The sequence below is a fragment of the Nerophis ophidion genome, linkage group LG05, assembly GCF_033978795.1.
Source record: "Nerophis ophidion isolate RoL-2023_Sa linkage group LG05, RoL_Noph_v1.0, whole genome shotgun sequence".
Classification (NCBI taxonomy): Eukaryota; Metazoa; Chordata; class Actinopteri; order Syngnathiformes; family Syngnathidae; genus Nerophis; species Nerophis ophidion.
The window spans coordinates 31,629,174-31,648,218 of record NC_084615.1 but is presented as its reverse complement, the minus strand read 5'-3'; the positions used below and the strand labels follow the sequence as shown (position 1 = coordinate 31,648,218).

Sequence of the window (19,045 nt, the reverse complement as noted above, 5' to 3'; positions counted from 1 at the left end):
GTTCAGTGTGGCGCATATTTGTAACTGTGTTAAAGTTGTTTATACGGTGTGTGTGTGTGTGTGTGTGTGTGTGTGTGTGTGTGTGTGTGTGTGTGTGTGTGTGTGTGTGTGTGTGTGTGTGTGTGTGTGTGTGTGTGTGTGTGTGTGTGTGTGTGTGTGTGTGTGTGCGCCATATGTTATGTTCTGGTGATCATGTTTAGTTTGGCTATGTTTTGTTTGGTTTTTGGATTTTGTCAGTTTGTCACGCACCTGATCATTTGGACTCATGCACCTGTTGTCAATGACCACATCACTATTTAAGCCTGCAGTTGCCAGGCAACCAGCCTGGCAACATCACCCTCTATACACCCTTGTTGTTCATGCTGATGATCCATGCTGCTCTTTTTCATGCTCTTTTCTTGTTCCAAGTAAGTTTTCTTTATTCAAGCCAGTTTGCAAGTTTTGCTTTATGTCCATAGTTCTGCCTTTGTGCGAGTTTTTGTTTATACCCTTTGTTTTTGTAGTACTTTTGAGTGTTAAAATTAAGATGTCATTACCTTCACGCCATGTCTGATGCAGTTGCTTCGCACCTCGGGAAAACAATCCACACCATAGTCCTCGTCTTGACATATGTGTTATGTGACTGGGCCGGCACGCTGTTTTTATGGAGGAAAAGCAGACGTGACAACATGTTGTAGAGAACGCTAAAGGCCGTGCCTTTGAGGCACGCCCCCAATATTGTCTGAGTGGAAATCGGGAGAATAATTGCCCTGGGAGATTTTCGGGAGGGGCACTGAAATTGGGGAGTCTCCCGGGAATATCGGGAGGTTGATACCGATAATTTCCGATATTCCAAAGCATTTATCAGCCGATGTAATCGGACATCTCTAATTGTCACTATTATTTTCTAAAATAGTGTTAGTCAATTGGGATCGATGTTGATGATTTCCAATAAACATTATGGCCAGTTGCCATTACATATTATCGTTGATACTAATTGGTGGCAGATGGACTTCCCTAATAATTAATGCATCTCCTATGTATTAGCTACAAAAGCATTTGAAGACATGCATCCACGACTTAAAAACCAACGGAATCAGGAATTGGTCCAACAGAAACTAACATACAAGTGAGTAGCGCCATCACTTTACATCCAGATGTGCCATTTAAGCTGTCTTTTTCCTTTTAACATCAAACTATTGTCTTTGTCCTCTCCAGATGGGACAAATACGCTGAAGGAATGGCTTACGTTTTTAGCATCAAAGCTCTAAGAAGGATTCCAGCAGAAGCAAGCTTCTCCTTCTCAAAGGCTGCTCAGTTTGCATACAGACGGAACTATGCGTGAGAGAATAGATCAACGCAAACAATAATAGTTTGTACTTCAAAACCTTGTTTTTTACCCGTGCAGGCACGAAGAGCTAGCGGAAAAAGGCTTACGGTATTCAACGGAGCACTGGAAAAGCTTCGAGGCCATGAAAAATGTCTCCTGGTTCACAAAGTCCCCCCACTTAGGTATGGTCTGTTCTTAAAAACAAGGGTATTTTTATAATAAAACGTAATTCTACCCAGATATGGTGTCACAGCTGTGGAAGAACGATGATTTTTTCGCATACCAGTTCCTTAATGGCGTCAACCCCTACATGATTCGACGCTGCTCCAAGCTGCCGTCTAACTTCGCGGTCTCTGAGGACTTGGTGGCGCCATTTTTGGACATTGGAACCACTCTGGAGAAAGAGATGGAGGTAACATTGTTGAGTTGGATTTGGCATAGAAAGTGACTTATCCTTTTTACAATCCCGCCTCATTACAGCATTTAACTGGTTGCAATAAGTGAATGTCACTGCCAAATAGGAATTACTATTCAAAAATCAATTATCTTTATAGAGCATACAGCCTAAATGTTTTTTTTAATTATCAGATCCCTCTACATATGACAATGCAAAAGTACGAGATTATGTACAGTATAGAAGTAGTATACTGACAACCGTAGTTTTGCCGTGGTTGATGCAAGGACAGTTGGTTGAAGTTTCTTTCAAGTAAACCTCATTTAATGGATTCCTTCCGGAACAATTTTTAAGCATTATGAATTGCTCTCTTCTCATACAGAGCAATTCATAATTCCTTTTCATACATACAGAATTCTTCTCTGCCTCTTTTAAAACAGAGTTTGGATCCTAGTGGTTTTTAATAACGACCAACCTGTATCAAACTTACTGTTAAGTTAGATACTGCCTACCTGTATTACTTTTTAAAAAGCAGTTACATTATGAAAATTGCATAAGTCTGGCTTTAGGATGAACCACAGCACTTTTTATAAAGATTTCAAACAATATCAGGTGGAATTAAGATATCAAAAAGGTAAAGGTTTTAATTCTACTGGACGTAAGCACCGTTTCGATACAGTTGAATGAACAACTTTATCTCCAGTTGCATAAATCCACAAAAAAAAAAAAAAATTTAAAAAGTGAAACTGGTAAAAAGGAGAGGACTTAAAGGGGTGCCTTGAGGAATGCCTGTCATGTATATCACAAGTTTAGACCCCCGTTTGCTAGTATGGTTGAAATGTCAATGCAGGGATATGCCAATGTTTGTTTTTACAGTGGTCCAAGTTCCTCTATATATATACCAGGAGTGTCCAAAGTGCGGCCCGGGGGCCATTTGCGGCCCACAGGTCATTTTTTAACGGCCCCACGGCACATTGTAAAAATACTATTTAAAAAAAAAATTAAAAAAAAATAAAAAAAAATAAAAAAAGTTGTAAAAGAGCCAACAGGTGAAATGTAACAAGAACATGTTTCAATGTTGACTCTAATAACACAAAGCTGCCATGCAGACTGTTTCTCTAAAAAATAATAATGAATCAAAATCAATGAATTTATGAATTGACTATTCAAAGCTCCAATAACGTCACATTAAATATTCCACTTGGAGATATTCTTTGGGGAAAATGTTGCATATTTTGTTTGCTAAGTAAAAAAGTAAGCTGTTTTTTTATTTGTTTTAAAAAGGGCTTAAAACAAATAAACATAAACAACAATAAAACGTATAATCTGAAGTTGATCTGGAGGTTGTGTTAAAAGTAAACAGTTAGTAAAGTTTATCATTTATTTTTTAACACTTTAATGAGGACCCTTTTGGATCACCAATAATTGTTGTGTAATTTGTTGTTATTGCTAAAAAATAATAATAATGAATTATAATCAATGTTATGAATTATTGACCTTTTTATGGCCACAATTATTCTATAATATGAAATATTCCACTTAAAAATTTTATTGGGTGAAAATATTATTATTTTTTTTCCCCCTATAAAAAAACAGGGTTTTCTTTGACAGAAGAGCATACAACTTAAATCTTTAATAACGTTATATTGACAGAGAGACATAATGTTGATCTAGAGATTTAAACCTTGAATAATAATAATAATACTGAATAATGACATAATTTTTATATTTTTTGACCAAAACCCTTTAGGGTCTCTGGGATCAAGCCTGAGTGGAGGCCCAAATGTATATTTCTTGTACATATATTGTATTGGTTTTTAATAGGGGTGTGGGGAAAAATCGATTCAAATACTAATTGTGATTCTAACGTTGTGCGATTCAGAATCGATTCTCATTTTTAAAAAAATCATTTTTTTTTTTTCTAATCAATCCAACAAAACAATACACAGCAATACCATAACTATTCAATCCAATTCCAAAACCAAACCTGACCCAGCAACACTCAGAACTGCAATAAACCAAGCAATTGAGAGGTCACAAACACGACAGAACCAAAAGTAATGAAACAAAAATGTATATTATCAACAGTATTAATTATAATTTCACCATAGCAGTGATTAAAAATCCCTCACTGACATTATCAGACATTTATAAAAATAATAAAGAACAATAGTGTCACAGTGGCTTACACTTGCATCGCATCTAAGATTGACAACACACTGTGTCCAATGTTTTCACAAAGATAAAATAAGTCATATTTTCGGTTCATTTAATAGTTAAAACAAATTTACATTATTGCAATCAGTTGATAAAACATTGTCCTTTATAATTATTATTATTTTTTTTTTATTTTTTTTAAATCTACTACTCTGCTAGCATATCAGCAGACTGGGGTAGATCCTGCTGAAATCCTATGTATTGAATGAATACAAAATCGTTTTGAATCGGAAAAATATTGTTTTTGAATCGAGAATCGCGTTGAATCGAAAAAAATCTATCGAATCGCGACCCCAAGAGTCGATATCTAATCGAATCGTGGGACACCCAAAGATTCGCCGCCCTAGTTTTTAACATAAAACAGATCAAAATGGCCCCCGCTTGCTTTGATTCTTCAGTGAGCGGCCCGCAGTGGAAAAAGTTTGGACACCCCTGCTTTATACAAAAGCAGCACTCTAGTGTTTAAGGAATTTTATGTAAAAATGCTTTGTCTCCCAATTGTTTAACTGAACTCAATGGCCAGTTGAATATTATTGTATGGTTGATTGGCAACACTAAAATGGTGTGAGTGTGAATGTTGTCTGTCTATCTGTATTGGCCCTGCGATGAGGTGGAGACTTGTCCAGGGTGTACCCTGCCTTCCGCCCAAATGCAGCTGAGATAGGATCCCGTGACCCCGAGCGGGACAAGCGGTAGAAAATGGATGGATGTCACAAACCTGCTAATGAGCCTTGTGGTTAGTGTCCGCCCTGAGACTGGAAGGTTGTGAATTCAAACCCCGGCCGAGTTATTTCAAAGACTATAAAAATGGTACCCATTGCCTCCCTGCTTGGCACTCAGCATCAAGGGTTGGAATTGGGGTTTGAATCACCAAAATGATTCCCGAGCGCGGCCCCCCTAGGGCAGGGGTCGGGAACCTTTTTGGCTGAGAGAGCCATGAAAGCCAAATATTTCAAAATGTATTTCCGTGAGAGCCATATATTTTTTAAAACAGAATACAACTAAATGCGCGCATTTTTCAGTAAGACCCACATTTTAAGAGTATAATAAGTCTCTTATTCTTTTTAATAACATTATTCTAAAGCTAACCAATAATATAATACTTCTTACCGTTAATGCAACTTCTTAAACAGGTGCGGTAGAAAATGGATGGTTGGATTAAAATGCATGAGAATGTTTTATAATTTGAACGTTATTTTTAACACTGTGATTACCAGTGGAATTATTTATTACTTATCGTGTTAAGCAATGTCAGCTAAAATTGATCTGAGAGCCAGATGCAGTCAACAGAGCCACATCGGGCTCTAGAGCCATAGGTTCCCTACCCCTGTCCTAGGTGTGGAACAATGGGATGGGTCAAATGCAGAGTAATTTCCCCACACCTAGTGTGTGTGAGACACTATCATTTGGACTTTAACTTAACTTTAATGCTAACTGGTATATTTACAATACAATGTAAATCTGTTAACACATTTTGAAGTTTAAACCCTTGAGGGTTAAGTTGCCAGACTTGTGGGCTGTTCTGGGTGCACCGGTCATATCACCCCCGTTTTATCCACTCTTCATTGGCTTATGGTTAAATTCCGCATTGAGTTTTAGATTTTAGTCCCGACATTCCGTGCGTTGCATGGTGGGGCCCCTCAGTACATCACTGACTCGCTATGCCCCTACTCTTCTGTGCGAGGCCTCCGGTCTTCAGGCCTGGGTCTTCTAACAATCCCAAAAACTAGTTATAAAATGCGTGGAGACCTGGCATTCCAGGGTATAGCTCCCAGGCTCTGGACCAATTTGCACCAGTCCCTCCGTGATCTTGACTGTGTTGACTTTTAAACATTTCTAAACTTCTCTTTTTATTAAAGATTTCAGTTAAAGAACCTTTTAACTATCATTTTTATTCCACTTTGTATCCTTTTTATGACATTGCCCCTGTTTTAATTGAATTGTTTTATTTCACCTATGTTTTTACAGCGCTTTGTGATTTTATCTGTGAAAAGTGCTATATGGTCAAATGCAGAGGACAAATTTCACCACACCTAGTGTGTGTGTGTGTGTGTGTGTGTGACAATCATTGGTACTTTAACTTTAACTTAACTTAAATACAGTTTACTTACAATAGAGATTTTAGCCTGAGGTCCCAAAAGTCCCATTTTTGTAAAAAAAAAAAAAGTTTAGATGAGATAAAACCTGAGTCACATTTGTGTTTCCATATCAAGATATGTGTAGGGGAAAAGTACATTAAAAGGGTAGTAGCCATGGATCCTGCAGAGAAATATGAAAGATGTTGAATTTGGACATCTTCCGCGTAACAATGTTTGTGGAGCGCAGTTTGTCTGCCATGTTTTAGAATGTATTGCTTCATTTTTGTATAGGTTCTGACCAAGTTCTCAGATTTTTGTATCACGTGACAATATTCATTTATCCACAGAAGGGAAATGTCTTCATTGTGGACTACAAAATCATGGAGGCTCTGCCGACAACAATTATGTCTGGTAAACCTGTTCCTTTGACAGCTGCCCTCTGCCTGCTTTACTTGACTCCTACAAAGAAACTAATGCCCATTGCAATTCAGGTGTGCCTTGTTTTCATTAATCGCTTGCAAAAATATCACAGCTTGTAAGAAAACCTTCTTCCTCGTAGCTCGGCCAGACACCCTCGAAGGACAATCCTATTTTCCTTCCCAGTGATTCTGAGGTGGACTGGCTGCTGGCCAAGCTGTACGTGAGGCATGTTGACACCCTCCACGCCGAGTTTGTCAGCCATTTGCACAACACTCATTTAACAGCGGAGGTTTTTGCCATGGCGACCCTTCGCAACCTGCCGAAGATTCACCCTCTGTACAAGGTAAAAGAGGCAGTGAGTGACTTGATATCTGCCACTGCTCTTCTACCATGAATTGATTAACGTGGACCCCGACTTATACAAGTTGGAAAACTTATTCGGGTGTTACCATTTAGTGGTCAATTGTACGGAATATGTACTGTACTGTGCAATCTACTAATAAAAGTTTTAATCAATCCTCCAGCTGCTGATACCCCACCACCGAGGTACCCTTTATGTCAACACAATGGCCCGTGCTACTCTTTATGGTCCTGGGAGAAACCTTGATAATGTAGGAAATGCTTTTCTAGCGGGTTTCTTTCCCCCTCCACCATCTCCTTTCTAATTACGTTTTGTTGTAAGACTTCGCTTTCCGCAGAAGGACAGGTGCCGCTGTTGAGAAGGGCCCTGGCCCAGTTGACCTACGATTCACTTTGCCCTCATGAAGAAATTGCTGCCAGAGGCCTGGAGTCTGTTCCTAACTTCTATTACAGAGACGACGCTTTCAGGCTGTGGAATGTCATTAACAGGTATGTAATTGTTTTGAAGGGGAACTATCATCCGATACATCTGCATAAATCATACATACTTTTACTTTTGTATTTGGTGTAGTATGCTTATATTTGAGATCTTAAGGTGACCGGTGATATCTAAAACATGTTTTTGTGCTTATGTCTGATCAATATCAGATCAGGACAACCCCTTTTTAATATAAATCCGATAAGATATAAGCACACACTATAGTGCATGGGTGTCAAACTCTGGCCCGCGGGCAAAATTTGGCCTGCCGTGTATTTTCATTTGGCCCTTGAGGCTATATCAAATTAACATTAGAGCTGGCCCGCCGGTATACAGCGGCGGTGTCGCTGTAACACCGCATTCACCGCTAATACTCATACTTGCTAACCCCCTCCCCCGATTTTCCATGGAGACTCACAAATTTCAGTGCCCCTCACGAAAATCACAGGGGGCAACCTTTCTCCCGATTCCCACCTGGACAACAATATTGGGGGCGTTCCTTAAAGGCACTGCCTCAAGCATCCTCTAAAACCTTTCGTCACGTCCGCTTTCCCCACGTAGAAACAGCGTGCCGGCCTAGTCACATGATATATGTGGCTTTTACACACACACTGATGCAATGCAAGCTTGGTCAAAAGCCATACAGGTCACACTGAGGGTGGCCGTATAAACAACTTTAAGACTGTTACAAATATGCGCCACACTGTGAACCAACACTAAACGAGAATGACAAGCAAATTTCGGGAGAACATCCGCACTGTAACACAACAGAACAAATACACAGAAATCCCTTGTACCTCTTCCTGGATGCTACAGTATAAAAATATATTAGCCTGTGGGAAAAGTTCATTTTGATATTTACCTGAGAAGGCTGCAAATAGAAATGGAATGCCTCTTTTCTATTTAAATTTGATTTGATATGCTATTGCTATTTCTAAATTATTAGTATTATTTGAAACTCGATTTTGCATGTCACTATAAAGTTATATAAGTCTCGCTTGTTCAATATTCAATGCAAAACTTGTTTGGGTGCCTATTAAAAGGTTAATTTGTTCAACCTTGGCCCACGGCTTTGTTCAGTTTAAAATTTTGGCCAACTCTGTATTTGAGTTTGACACCCCTGCTATAGTGTGAGGGTGTGAGGAAACTCGCAAGGCAGCAGTGGTAGTGACCCCAAAATGCAGGAACTAGGTGAACGAATATCAGGTAAGAGGATTTTAATATCAAAACAGAAGGAAGCAGTCGTGCATGTAAGGTTCTTAACATAAATCAATCTTTGAGCCCTGAGGAGTAGGTGAGGTAGGCATACATAGCCGCCTGATTAACACTAGGTGTGGCAAGGCTGCCAATCAGCAGCAGGGGAGGGGAAACAGCGCTGAGGGAGACACGGCGTAAATTGAACCAAAATAAGAGAGAACTGATCGGAAGTAAACACAAAACAAGGAAACAACAGCATTGAAGTGACAGGTTGTCACATACTACATTATTTTGTAGTATGATGTTGGAAAAGGCTTACCCAGAGAACAATGAAAGGCAATTTATGACAGACTTTGACTGTCTTAATTGAAGTTCAATAAAAATAAGCATATGACTGAGTAAATTTAATGATTCAAACACGTTTGTTACTAGATACTTTCTAAAAGGCTTCTGCCTTGAAGACTTTGCACACGTAAGTACTATGCAATTATAATTCCCAATTTCTATATTGGTAAATTAGATCTTTTCTCTAGAGACTCAAAGTGCTTTCCATGGTAAATCCCATTATCTACATCTTTAAGCTAGAATAAGTGGCACTGGGAGCAGGTGGGTAAAGTGTCTTATCCAAAGAGGCAGTGACTAAGATGGCGGAAGCGGGAATTGAACCTTGAACCCTGAAGTTGCTGGCACGGCCCAATGTATTGATGTGAGACTGCGATCTTGTTCAATTAAGGAAATTCATTACCAGTGGCGAGCCGTGCGTCCCTTACCTAGGCCTTCAGTGATGTCCTACTTAGTCAGAGTTCAGCTTTCAAAATACTGGAATTTGTCACCACATGGACACCGCTTGATGCACTATACAGAAACACACTTGCGCACTACTGGGCATTGATCCCCTCAGTGTACAAAGGGGTCTATCAGCGCATTTAACATTCAATAAACCCGCTTCAGCAATTAAAACATCTTTTGTGGTACCGTCAAAATTTCAAAGAATTGTATAAAACAAATTTTAACATAAAAAAATTCAAATATTTGAACTCAGAATTCGTAAAACCCATCCAACGCCTCATAAGCCAGTGGTACCGTTGTAGTTAGATTATTTGTGTGAAAGTGGTGGGCATTTCCCCATTTCACCGCCGGTGTGCCAAAATTTGATTGCCTGCCAAAAATGTATATCCTTCGTGGAAGTGGGCACCACTCGTTAAACCTGCATTGCTTGGCTTCGTCTGTCCACAGTGGATTACTGGTGGTTGAGTTTTCTGTGGCTTTCTATGGCTCCGGTTTTTCTTCCGGTTTTCTCAATTTGAGATTGGATACTCACTTGGGAGTCTCAATCACAGCGTAATGCCAGCTAGAAGGCCTTTCTGACAACTCGTGATCTGATTGGCTATCGCAATTGTCTATCAACTATGTGTCCGTTCTGTACAGACGCCTGCATTGTTGATTCTGAAGGCTCCAGGCAGATTTTGTACAGCATGGCAACATAAGATAGCTGAATTCTGATTGGATGGATTAGATTAGATATTACTTTATTTATTCCTTCAGGAGAGTTCCTTCAGGAAAATGTATACATTTTCAGCACAATCCCATTCAATGTCAAACATTACAAACTAACCTAAAACAGCATTGGAAGGAGCATAATGACCTGAGAATATGAATAGTTTTAGATAGTTAGGTAAAGTAAATTTAAAAATTACTTTCATCTGTAATTATGATTATGATTTCTGGTTGTTAGGCCAGAAGCGGAGGCCTTTGCTGGCCCTGACGACACACCACTGCTCATTACATACTGTATGTCTAGCTTAGCTGTTGGCTGAACGAGCTACCTGCAATTTACTTTTGCCAAAGGACTTCATTAAAATACACACAAAAAATGGGTGCTGGTTAGCGCCTTGCATGGCAGCTCCCTCAATCAGTGTGTGAATGTGTGTGTCAATGGGTAAATGTGGAAGTAGGGTCAAAGCGCTTTGAGTACCTAGAAGGTAGAAAAGCGCTATACAAGTACAACCCATTTATCATTTAATGGAGGACATTTAGTTGCTAACTGTCTGTCAACCTTTACACGAGCAGAACTGCTTGTATCGGCGCTTATGCAAGAGATTTTAGATGCTAGTGGATATCAACCGATACAATGTCCATATCAGATTGGGACATCCCTGTCAACTTAGGGCCTGATGACTCGGGCTTTCATTTTTTGGGTAAAATCACACACGACCTCCAGAACTGGCTTCTCTCAACAGGCCTGTTTGATTCAAATTCTTTTGAACGATGTCTATCTTCTTCTGCATTCCCCACAGATTTGTCAAGGCAGTGTTGTCATATTATTACCCGTCTGATGGCGAAGTGTTGGCAGATTTAGAGCTCCAGGATTGGGTCAATGAAATCTTCAACTATGGATTTCTGGGGAAAGTTTCTTCAGGTTCTTACCCACCAATCAATTATCTCGAGCTGGGGGTGTAAAAGGACGTACACAAGTATTTGTTTGCATTCTTCAGGTTTTCCTTCAAGCTTACAAACTGTGGAGGAGCTTATTAAATTTGTCACCATGGTGATCTTTACCTCAGCGCCTCGACATGCTTCAGTCAACATGGGCCAGGTGACCACTTCTGGGAAAAAGTCATGTCTGTAGAGCACATCTTAATGGTTCTTTACTGCAGATGGATTTTCTGGCTTGGATCCCTAATGGTCCACTGTTGCTGCATCGAGCACCACCCAGCGTCAAGGGAAACTCTACCATGGATGACTTGTTGAGGACTCTGCCCAATAAATCAATCGGAACCCTGGCTATGTCTCTTGCCTGGTTCCTTGGCAAGAAGTATGAGGACTTTGTAAGTATTGGGTCTTTTGAGTAAGAAAAACACATGATTTGAGTTTCCTAAACCACGTCTGTTGAGCTGCACAAAGTACTACCGCAAATATTTATACTCTTGACCAACATTTTTGCAGTAGGCCCTGAAAAACTGAGGACTCCTGCCATATATGACCTACTCAGTGGCCTAGTTGTTAGTGTCCGCCCTGAGATCAGTAGGTCGTGAGTTCAAATCCCGGCAGAGTCATATAAAAATGGGACCCATTACCTCCCTGCTTGGCACTCAGCATCAAGGGTTGGAATTGGGGGTTAAATCACCAAAATGATTCTGGGTGCGGCCAATCATTGGTACTTTAACTTTATAGAGGATCTTATTTGACCGTTTTTGCAGTGGGTCCGTTAAACTTGTCATATTTTATCATTTGAATACTTTCATAGGTATCACCAAATTCTATTGGCACTACAGAGTCCCAACTCATGTAAACTCAAACATTTCTATGTTTTGATACCTTTTTGTTGCACATGACTTTGCGACTAGGCTCAGGCTTGATTCATTTCGCGAGCAAACCTGTGTATTTGTAGCGGCCTACTTTGAGGTATTGTAATGTTCCTTTCCAACAAAGCAAGTACAGTATGCCTGATAGAAAGCGCTTGAAAGTAAGGCTCTACTTTTTAAGCTAGCTAGATGCTAATCTCATTGGATGTGTCATATACATGCTACGGATTAGCATTAACACATTCACATGGTGATATAAACAACTCCAAATTTGATAATGAAAACTACAGCTGAGGTGCGCGTTACAAAGTTGTAAAAAGTACAATATTTACAGTCTAAACCAGGGGTGCCAATCTCATTTTAGCTCAAGGGCCATGTGGAGGAATATCTGTTCCCATGTGGGCTGGACTGTTAAATCATGGTATTATAACTCAAAATAACAATTCAGTTTCTTTGTTTTACTTCGGCCAAAAATAGAAAAAGTACATTATAAAAATGTACATATTACAAATAATCCTCTTGGTAAAACACTCAGTCAAAAATTCTCAATTTTAAAAACACAATGAACTTAGACTTTGTCTCAATGTATTTCCAAAACCAATAAATGTTAAGCACATCCTGTTTCGCAATTATCAATATCATAGCTGAAATCAAGGTAACATAACTACAAACTTAACCAATGTGAACATGGTAGATTTAAGCAAAAAAATAGAACAAACGAATGTACAACATATTTGTACAATTGAGTTCAGGGTGCGCATTGTGCAGTCAACAAATTGCGAGCTCTGCACGGAACTATAACTTCAAAGATAATTGTCATGTTGACTTAAGTCTTTGGATCTTACTGTTTCGTTATTTTATCTGTTGAGTGGATAATTTACAATGAAAGAAGATATCAGTCTGCTGCCAGCCACAACAGGAGCAGCTAATAGCTTGCACCTGCCTTGATTGGAGTAGCGGCAGTCAATCCAGAGGGCGCTTAAAATCAGCTGTCATCTTTAAATAGTGTCGTGGGTTACACTTGAATTGCTATTGCGACATTTTTTAGAACAGCAGTTTATTTCATTAAAAAATTGCAGCTCAATTTTTTACTTGGTAAATTGATCTTCCTGGCTGCAGGCCGGATCAGATTTGACACCCCTGGTCTAAACCCTTTTGATGGGTTCAAAACTGGCACGTTTTACACCTGAAGTGTGAGAAAAGAGTGTAATTGGACAGGACAGTTATCAAATCTGTGTAAGTGTTTGAGTACACATTTTTACTGAACTATTTATTACGACATGAACACAAACAAAAGTACTTTTTATCGATTCTTAGGTATTTCAAATTGGTACTGTATCAGTTCAAATGTAAGAGGTACCCATCCCTAATTTGTGAATACCACTACTTTAGAGTTCAGCAACATTTATCAAAGGAGCCACTTTGCCACAGTTCGCACAAAAAAAAAAAAAAAAGGTCTGGGTCCCCAAAATATGACTTATTTTCTCTTTTTTTTTTTTTGCAATGAATGTATTCATGGTTTGCTTACCTGAAGAAACTGAGGCCTCACCACACACCTTGCCTTCCTCAGGCTCACCCAATCACCAGGCAGAACTCTGCCTGTACACATTCATGGCCTTACAGACAGTTGAAAATTCTAAGACTCAACAAGAAGGCCAGTTTGTACTCAAACTTGGCATATTGCACCAGTGATACTCACTTGCACAACATTCCTTTTGTCTTGTCAGGTTCCTTTAGGCCAGTATCCTAAACATTTTAGTGAACCCGCAACTTTAAGGATGATTGAGGATTTTCAAGCGGAGCTGTCCACAATCAGTGAGGCCATCAGCACGAGGAACAAAGAACTTGAGCTGCCCTATCACTACTTGAACCCCAAGGAAATTGAAAACAGTGTGACTATATAAAATGTTTTATTGTTGAATAAAAAAAAAGTGTGGGGAAATGTACAGCATGCTGAAAGTCCATATTTTAAAAGCGGGGTTGCCTTAAAACACGGGCTTACCTAGGCTGAAACCAGGGGACATCACACAGATGCGTATAAACCTATTGCATGCAATCATTCCCAACCATCCAAAAATCAACAATACTCATTTACATTTGGTGATTTGAATATTAACCAAGTGTCAGTGGTATAAGTGGTAATGCGGACAAACTATTTAAATCCAAGCCATACTCACCAAGTCAGGGGTTGGCAACCTAAAACGTTGAAAAAGCGACACTGGACCAAAAACACATCTGTTTGGAGCTGCAAAAAATTAAAAGCTGTATACGTCTTATAATGAAAGCAACACATGACAAAAGTGTATATTAGCTACAACAGTCTACCAACAAAATGAAAGCAACACATCAAAATGAAAGCAACACATGACGAAAGTGTCTATTAGCTACAACAGTCTACCATCAAAATGACTGTCACAGGCTTAAGCAAATCTTCGATAGAAATGTTGCTCATGTTTGCTGTGGTCTGGAACAACATGGCACACACAACTATCTGAAACGCAGGCAATATTACATACAGATAATGTGTCACGAGACATGTAAAACTAGATTAGATACAAAGAGAATAAAAGTAAAGGATATTAAATTACCTCCATAACACCTACAAATGATGCAATATGTACAGATAGTACTTGATTCCTTCAGGAAAATTACAATTCCAGCAGCAGTGTACAGAGTTGAGATCAATTTAAATAAAAGTAAATAATGGGGGTTTAAATAGAAACAAAATAGAGAAATATTACGATAAGAATAAAAACTAAAAAGCAACAATGGGAATAACATTACAGTAAAATAAGAATATAACTAGACAAAGTAGGCAGTAGTGACCATGTTATGAAAACGTATTGCACTGTTAATGTTTTGCATCCCTTGTCATCCATTTTTTTTCAGTTTTTTGATCGCATTTATTTACGAGTTACTAACATGAAACACAGACATGTTCTAATACATAATGATTGTGAATGGCAGGCAAAATTGAAAAAAGTGAAGTTCCCCTTCATAGGCCTACTGAAATGAGATTTTCTTATTTAAACGGGGATAGCAGGTCCATTCTGTGTCATACTTGATCATTTCGCGTTATTGCCATATTTTTGCTGAAAGGATTTTGTAGAGAACATCGACAAAGTTCGCAACTTTTGGTCGCCAATAAAAAATCCTTGCCTGTACCGGAAGTAGCAGACGATGTGCGCGTGACATCACGGGTTGTGGAGCTCCTCACATTGTTTACAATCATGGCCACCAGCAGCGAGAGCGAGTCGGACCGAGAAAGCGACGATTTCCCCATTAATTTGAGCGAGGATGGAAGATTCGTGGATGAGGATAGTGAGAGTGAAGGACTAGGAAAAAAAAAAAGACAGGACAGTGGGAGCAATTCAGATGTTATTAGAAACATTTACTAGGATAATTCTGGAAAATACCTTAACTGCTTATTGTGTTACTAGTGTTTTATTGAGATTATATAGTCGTACCTGAAAGCCGGAGGGGTGTGGCCACAGGTGTAGCGACTGCCAGTGTCTCTGAGGGAAGCCACGTTTCTCGACGAAGCGAGGCGTAGGCAGCCGGTCGGGCCGGGCTGAACTTTTTTTCTCCTTCCTCCACGGTGGAAGCATCTCACGTTCGGGGGCGGCCGGTCGGAGGAGGCAAGAGAGTCCGCAGCTGCCTCTTTGACAGGTGCACGAGGAACGACGCAAGCTCCGCTCATGTCTACGGTAAGAGCTGACGTATTACCACAATTTTGTCACTGAAACCTGCCAGTTGACATGTGGTAGAGCACCATGTTCGCTTGACTGCTCTGTTCCATAGTAAAGCTTCCCCTTCAGGAATTCAAACAAGGAAACACCGGCTGTGTTTGTGTTGCTAAAGGCAGCTGCAATGCACCGCTTCCCACTTACATCTTTCTTCATTGACGTCTCCATTAATAATTGAACAAATTGCAACGATTCAGCAACACAGATGTCCAGAATACTGAGTAATTATGCGATTAAAGCAGACGACTCATAGCTGGGATGGGGCTGGAACAAAATGTCTGCTACAATCCGTGACGTCACGCACACGCGTCATCATACTCGTCATCTTACCGCGACATTTTCAACAGGTTAGTAAACTAAGAAGGCTGCATTGGCATGTGTTGCAATGTTAATATTTCATCTTTTATATATAAACTATCAAACTGCGTGGTCGGTAGTAGTGGGTTTTAGTAAGTCTTTAACATTAAATTAGCAAGTGGACTAATGAAAAATAATGAAAAAAAAAGGTACACAATGTAACCGCATACGTCAGCAACCAAATGAGGAGCCGATGTAACCTGATGTGAAATAATTATATTATTTACATACCAAATATTTTTTTTTATCATGTTCAGGGCTAAATTTGGGCTCTTATGGGAATATTATTTGGACTCAACAATTACAAAATCCCACATCCCTGTCCATGTTAAAACATTTTAATGGGGGTATCCCACATTTACTTTTATTTTATGTTTGCACTAAAATGAATACAGTAGTTTATCATGTACTGTATTCCTAATCCAAAACATGCTTCTAAATAAATTCACGTTTGAGTTAAATAATAGTAAAACAAAAAAAAATGTCCCACAAAAAAATGTAAAACATAACCACACTGGTAGGAGTCAAGAGTCAACTAGTCCCTTATTCATTTTTCAGAGAGTTGGTAACCATAGTGATGACTTGCAGGAAACAGCATGCTGGGACTGACTGGTTTGATGCACATAAAAGGAAAATATAAGCTTCAGTGGTTGGTGATATTTTACATGTTTGCTTATAGTTGATGGTTGAGGATGTTTATGTCCAACTTAATTGATCTATTAATAACTGGCTCAAAGAGGCAGTGGCGTGTTTAGACTTTCTATTTTCAGGGGTGGGACTAGGGCTGGGCGATATATGGAATATACTCGATATATCGCGGGTTTGTCTCTGTGCGATGTAAAAAATGACTATATCGTGAGTTTTGGAGTATATGTTCTCACACAGTTGCTTTTAGCTGCGGGCATTACACTGCAGGCTCTAATCACTCTTTCTTGTCTCTCCTTCACACAGAGAGATGAAACAAGCGCACCTTCTTACGTACGTACAACGTTTGGGGTGTGTAAAATAGTCAGGAAATATCATGGATACAAAGGAATATGGGTATTTATTGTGTTGCGTTTATGTTGTGTTACTGTGAGGATGTTCTCCCGAAATGTGTTTGTCGTTCTTAATTGGTGTGGCTTCAAAGCGTGGCACATATTACTAAGTGTTAAAATTGTTTACATCTCAACCATTAGTGTACTCTGTGTCACCCAGTATGCCTTGCAGTCGTGTGAGTATTGCCGCGGAAGCCACACACAACATGATGCTGGACTGACAAGCAGATCGTGTATTATGTAGAAAGCGACAAAGCCAATGGCTTCATAGCACGCAATAATATTTAATATCTGGGTGACTGCTGGCAGTCATCCAAGAGAATAATAGCGTCTCCTATTGGCTTCTTCGCTTAATGACACAGGTCTTAAATGGCTCTTTGAATGCCAAAGGATACCGATCCTAGAACCATGTATATCAAACGTCTCCGAATGGTTCAACCGCCACCCGCCCGAATCTAATTAAAATCTATTTTTTCGTTATGTCAACCGCCTGACCCGTGGTTTACCCGCAGACTCCACGAATGAGACCGCAAACCGCGCAACTTTAGTATCCGCCCTGAACAGTGAAAACCGGGGGTCAACCATGAGGAGAACACCACTCCAACGTGTCAGCCGTCATCGAATGTGAGCATTTGCCCCTCAAGTTTGTCAGTTACAATGACAAACTGCAGTCCGTTCTCGACACAGATGAGGACGATAGGCATGTTTAAGCTTCCCTGAGGTGGTTTCTCTCCGTTTGTGCAGAAATTATTTGGCTATGCAAACCAATTGTTGCAGCAGCTGTATGGGTGGCTGGTCTCAGACGATCACTAAGGAGCACTTGCTGTAAGTGGAGGTCCTGAGCTTTTGTGTTTACACATAATCTGCGGTTGTGAGGCCGGTTGGATGTACTGCCAAATTCTCTAAAACGCTTTTGGAGACGGCTTATGGTCGAGAAATTAACATTAAATTCGCAGGCAACCGCTCTGGTGGACATTCCTGCAGTCAGCATGCCAACTGCACGCTCCCTCACAACTTGCAACATATGTGGCTTTGTGCTATGTGTTAAAACTGCACATTTCAGAGCCTATGGGACACCTCCATGATTAAACAGCAATAATCATGCTGTTTAATCAGCATCTTGATATGCCACACTTGTGAGGTGGGATGGATTATCTTGGCAAAGAAGAAATGCTCACTAACACAGATTTAGACAGATTTGTGAACAATATTTGAGAGGAATAGGAGTATTAAAGTACCAATGATTGTCACACACACACTAGTTGTGGTAAAATGTGTCCTCTGCATTTGACCCATCCCCTTGATCCCCCCCTGGGAAGTGAGGGGAGCAGTGGGCAGCAGCGGTGCCGCGCCCGGGAATAATTTATTGTGATTTAAACCCCAATTCCAACCCTTGATGCTGAGGGCCAAGCAGGGAGGCGATGGGTCCCATTTTTTTTTTAATAGTCTTTGGTATGACCCGGCCAGGATATTAACTCACAACCTATCGATCTCAGTGCGGACACTCTAGCCCATGGGTGTCAAACTCTGGCCGGTGGGCCAAATTTGGCCCCTCCATGTAATTTCATTTGGCCCTTGAGGCAATATCAATTTAACATTCGAGCTGGCCCGCTGGTATTATACACACCCCCGCTGTAACACCGCAAATTCTCATACTTGCCAACCCTTCCCATTTTCCCGGGAGACTCCCGAAGTTCAGTGCCCCTCCTGAAAATCTCCCGAGACATCCATTTTCCCCAACTTCTCCCGATTTCCACCCGGACAACAATATTGGGGGTGGGCCTTAAAGGCACTGCCTTTAGCGTCCTCCACAACCTGTCGTCCACGTCCGCTTTTCCTCCATACAAACAGCGTGCCGGCCCAGTCACATAATATATGCGGCTTTTACACACAGACACAAGTAAATGCAAGGCATACTTGGTCAACAGCCGAGGGTGGCCATATAAACAACTTTAACACTGTTACAAATATGCACCACACTGTGAACCCACACCAAACAAGAATGACAAACACCTTTCAGGAGAACATCCGAAACACCGTAACACAAGATAAATACAACAGAACAAATAACCACAACTCCCTTGCAGCACTAACTCTTCCGGGACGCAACAATATACATACCCCCCCATGCACTTTCTCTTGCCACT

General features: G+C 40.2%; 1 protein-coding gene across 1 annotated transcript in view; it reads left to right on the top strand.

The window, feature by feature from the left end:
- Window positions 1-13,880, top strand: part of LOC133552940 (polyunsaturated fatty acid lipoxygenase ALOX8-like) — a 19,810-nt gene extending 5,930 nt beyond the window's left edge. The window contains exons 3-14 of the mRNA XM_061900566.1: window positions 1,027-1,108; window positions 1,198-1,320; window positions 1,388-1,491; window positions 1,549-1,721; window positions 6,346-6,489; window positions 6,558-6,761; window positions 6,943-7,029; window positions 7,101-7,267; window positions 10,751-10,872; window positions 10,949-11,049; window positions 11,111-11,281; window positions 13,486-13,880. Coding sequence (XP_061756550.1) covers window positions 1,027-1,108; window positions 1,198-1,320; window positions 1,388-1,491; window positions 1,549-1,721; window positions 6,346-6,489; window positions 6,558-6,761; window positions 6,943-7,029; window positions 7,101-7,267; window positions 10,751-10,872; window positions 10,949-11,049; window positions 11,111-11,281; window positions 13,486-13,662 — 1,655 coding nt within the window. The 3' untranslated portion in view covers window positions 13,663-13,880. The remainder of the gene's footprint in view (window positions 1-1,026; window positions 1,109-1,197; window positions 1,321-1,387; window positions 1,492-1,548; window positions 1,722-6,345; window positions 6,490-6,557; window positions 6,762-6,942; window positions 7,030-7,100; window positions 7,268-10,750; window positions 10,873-10,948; window positions 11,050-11,110; window positions 11,282-13,485) is intronic.
- Window positions 13,881-19,045: the final 5,165 nt, after the last annotated feature.